This window comes from Daucus carota, chromosome 5 (assembly GCF_001625215.2).
Source record: "Daucus carota subsp. sativus chromosome 5, DH1 v3.0, whole genome shotgun sequence".
Classification (NCBI taxonomy): Eukaryota; Viridiplantae; Streptophyta; class Magnoliopsida; order Apiales; family Apiaceae; genus Daucus; species Daucus carota.
Window position 1 is genome coordinate 32,406,795 of NC_030385.2, and position 2,963 is coordinate 32,409,757.

Sequence of the window (2,963 nt, forward strand, 5' to 3'; positions counted from 1 at the left end):
GAAATTAGCACGACTTATTGATATATCGGAAAGGACAAGTGATGCAATAACTCGGCTTTAACCAAAAGGCGTGGATATGGTTTCGGCCTTTGTCTCCCAGAATGAATTTGAATATTACTATCATGTCTAATCCGACACTTTTTAAAGCTTCTTTATTGAGATTAATAATTAAGCAACCAAATCTTTCTTTCCTTAGTAAACGTCTTTTTGAGTTGTTTTCACTCATTGGATTAGGAGGTGAAGCCCTGCTGATCAATTATAAAACCATAAATAATTTATCGACGAACTTTGATTATGCTTTATAATTCTCGTTCTCGAATGCAGACAAAATTATGAGAATGATTGAATGCTATTATCGTTGGAAATTATATATATTAACCATTATAATTGGTCAGAAATAAGGATCAAAACCTACACAGTCGCATTTAATTAAATTGTTAGTTGTAGTGTTAGCTTGGCATAGATCTTCAGGTACGAAATTGATTAAAGACTATAGCTCCATAGACAATCAGAATTATCCGAAGGTGGAGGGGAGATTGTGATCCTAGGAGGGCTTATAAGCATTCCCTCCGCCATGGCCATCAGCAAATTTGGCATATAAAAAAGCTCCTCGTCGTCCTGATATTCTTCCCTCATTTCCACCAGATTATCACTTGTATTGTCATTGACATCACAATCGCCATGCCGTGCCAGCTGAGATGCTGGCAAGGCCACAGTACTTTCTGATGCAACTGCCAAAGAAGCAGCCGCATTGGCCGCCGCCTCACGTACCCCCGCAGCTGTGGTAGGCTGAACTGGAACCAGAAGCAAGTTATTATTATACTTGTGATGAGGGAAATTTAGGGCAGTCTCAGGGCCTTTGAGCACCAAGGAAGCTGCATCATATGCTGCAGCTGCCATTTCTGGCGTTGGATACGTGCCCAGCCATATCCGTGTCGTCTTACGAGGCTCTCGTATTTCCGCAACCCATTTACCGCTCCGGCTACGGATTCCTCTATACACGGGAAGACGAGGCCACAGGCTCATTAAGTTTTAGAGCCTTTATTGTTGGACGTAATTCGACCTCCGAAGACTTTGATAAAAGCTCTACGCACTCGGAGTTGTTTTGTTTCGCTAATGAAGGAAGCTTTGGAAGCATTTGTTGATCATCTCTTTCTGGCACATGATCACCCATAATGCTCGTGTGAGTGTTTGAAAGAGAGAGAGCTGGATAGAGGTGTTTAAAAGAAGATGAATACTACTTGTTGCAGGAAAAAATGGTGTGGACTCGCAAGTTGTATATAAAAGGAAAGTAGTTGGTAATCACTAAATTTTATTCCATTATTAAACTAAATGGGGTGCGCAACTTGGTGCATATGATTAAAAAAAAATTTACGAACATATGCAATGATAATCAGCCCCTACAAATGTGCATATGATACTAGACTGGACCACGGAGTCGTGTATAATTAAAATAAGAATGGTGTTATGCATTATGTATTTTTAAGTAACAAAGATGTGGTTAGGGTTGCCACACGCCTTAAACGCGAGCTAGCACCTAGCAGTTAGCTGTTAATCTCTTAGCTTCTGCCTAGCACGTTCAATTCCGGTCAAGGTTAAGATGCCGTGTTTTTTAGCTAATTTTTAAATTTAAATAAATAAATATATTTATTTATAATTACAAAAGCTTTCGATTTTCTGGATATATAAAAGTGTCAGTACAAGTGGTCAACTTGCTCACGAGATCGATATTGGACGCAGTGATAATTCGCGATAAATAAATTCATTTACAATCTTGCTTCACCAAGAGTATCTCCGGTCATAAAAATTCTTAGCTAAAAGTTTATAACATGAGCAATGAAATTAATAAATATTTTTTATAAATTTTATTTTTAATATGCACTTAGGGTTCGTAGAATTATACTTCAAGGTGATGTCTAAAAATGATTAGCTAAATTTGACGTGCAACACATCGTGTAAAATTTGTCGTATTTTTACTTTAATAATATTGTAGATTATTTTTTTCTAGGAAAAAGGGATTAATTTAAAAATGAAAAATCATATGGCATCAACAAATTAAACAATCGAGTCAAACAAATAAAACACGAATCATCACTGATTAAACTAGTTTTAGTCAAACAAATATAAAACGAATCATTGATGATTAAACTAGTTTTTATGGAAACACAATTGTTAGAATATAAGATCTTGGAAAGGGCCATTCTCTAACACCTTGAGGTTTTAGAGTAACTGGTTCCTTGACATGGTATCAGAGCCAGGTTGGCGGAGGACTCGGGTTCGATCCCTGCCACCCCCAATATTCTCACAATTTATAGTGGCACGCCGTGATCCACTCTTCGACCCATAAATGGGCTGTCGAGTGAGAAGATCCTGGAAAAGGCCATTTTCTAACTGGTTCCTTGACAACAATCGATATATAAACAAAACTCATCTAAAAAAAATTATATAAAATAAATATCACAATCTCGAAAGATAAAAAAATCTTTACAAGAGGAGGAGTATTATTGAGCAAATAAGAACAAAGAAAAAAATAACTGATGTGACTTTCTGCCGGTGTAAATGAAGCTCCCGACGACGGCTTAAGAAAAGGAGAGCTTGATAATTCTTTTTCCTAAGGGTTTGAGGAGAGAGCTGTTAGTGTGTGGAAAGATTTCTTTCAGAAGACTTGTATTTTTGATTATTTGTATTTTAAATTTTGGTATATTATTATTATTTTGATTTTTATAAATAAAATAGTTACTTTTTAATTATGCTAATGGATGATTTGTAATTTTTGTACCGCTCGAATTCTAGATATTGGTCAAATATCGCGTATATCAAGATTAAAAGATTGAGTAAAATTACAGAAAATAACGTTATTTCTTAATCCTTTATAATTAAACCTTTTTTTAAAAAAAATTCCACATTTATTATTTATAATATTTGTGTATTATTTTTAGTCAGGGGGTGTGTGGGATCGGAGA

General features: G+C 35.6%; 1 protein-coding gene across 1 annotated transcript; it reads right to left on the bottom strand.

Moving 5' to 3' along the window:
* Nucleotides 1-339: 339 nt before the first annotated feature.
* Nucleotides 340-1,436, bottom strand: LOC108222345 (ethylene-responsive transcription factor ERF027). The gene has a single exon (XM_017396264.2). The coding sequence runs from the start codon at nucleotides 1,024-1,026 to the stop codon at nucleotides 484-486; it is 543 nt and encodes a 180-aa protein (XP_017251753.1). The 5' UTR covers nucleotides 1,027-1,436; the 3' UTR covers nucleotides 340-483.
* Between the last annotated feature and the right edge of the window lie 1,527 nt (nucleotides 1,437-2,963).

What these genes read in the sequence shown, in the direction of transcription:
- LOC108222345 (XM_017396264.2), bottom strand. Translation starts at nt 1,026, where the DNA reads ATGAGCCTGTGGCCTCGTCTTCCCGTGTATAGAGGAATCCGTAGCCGG.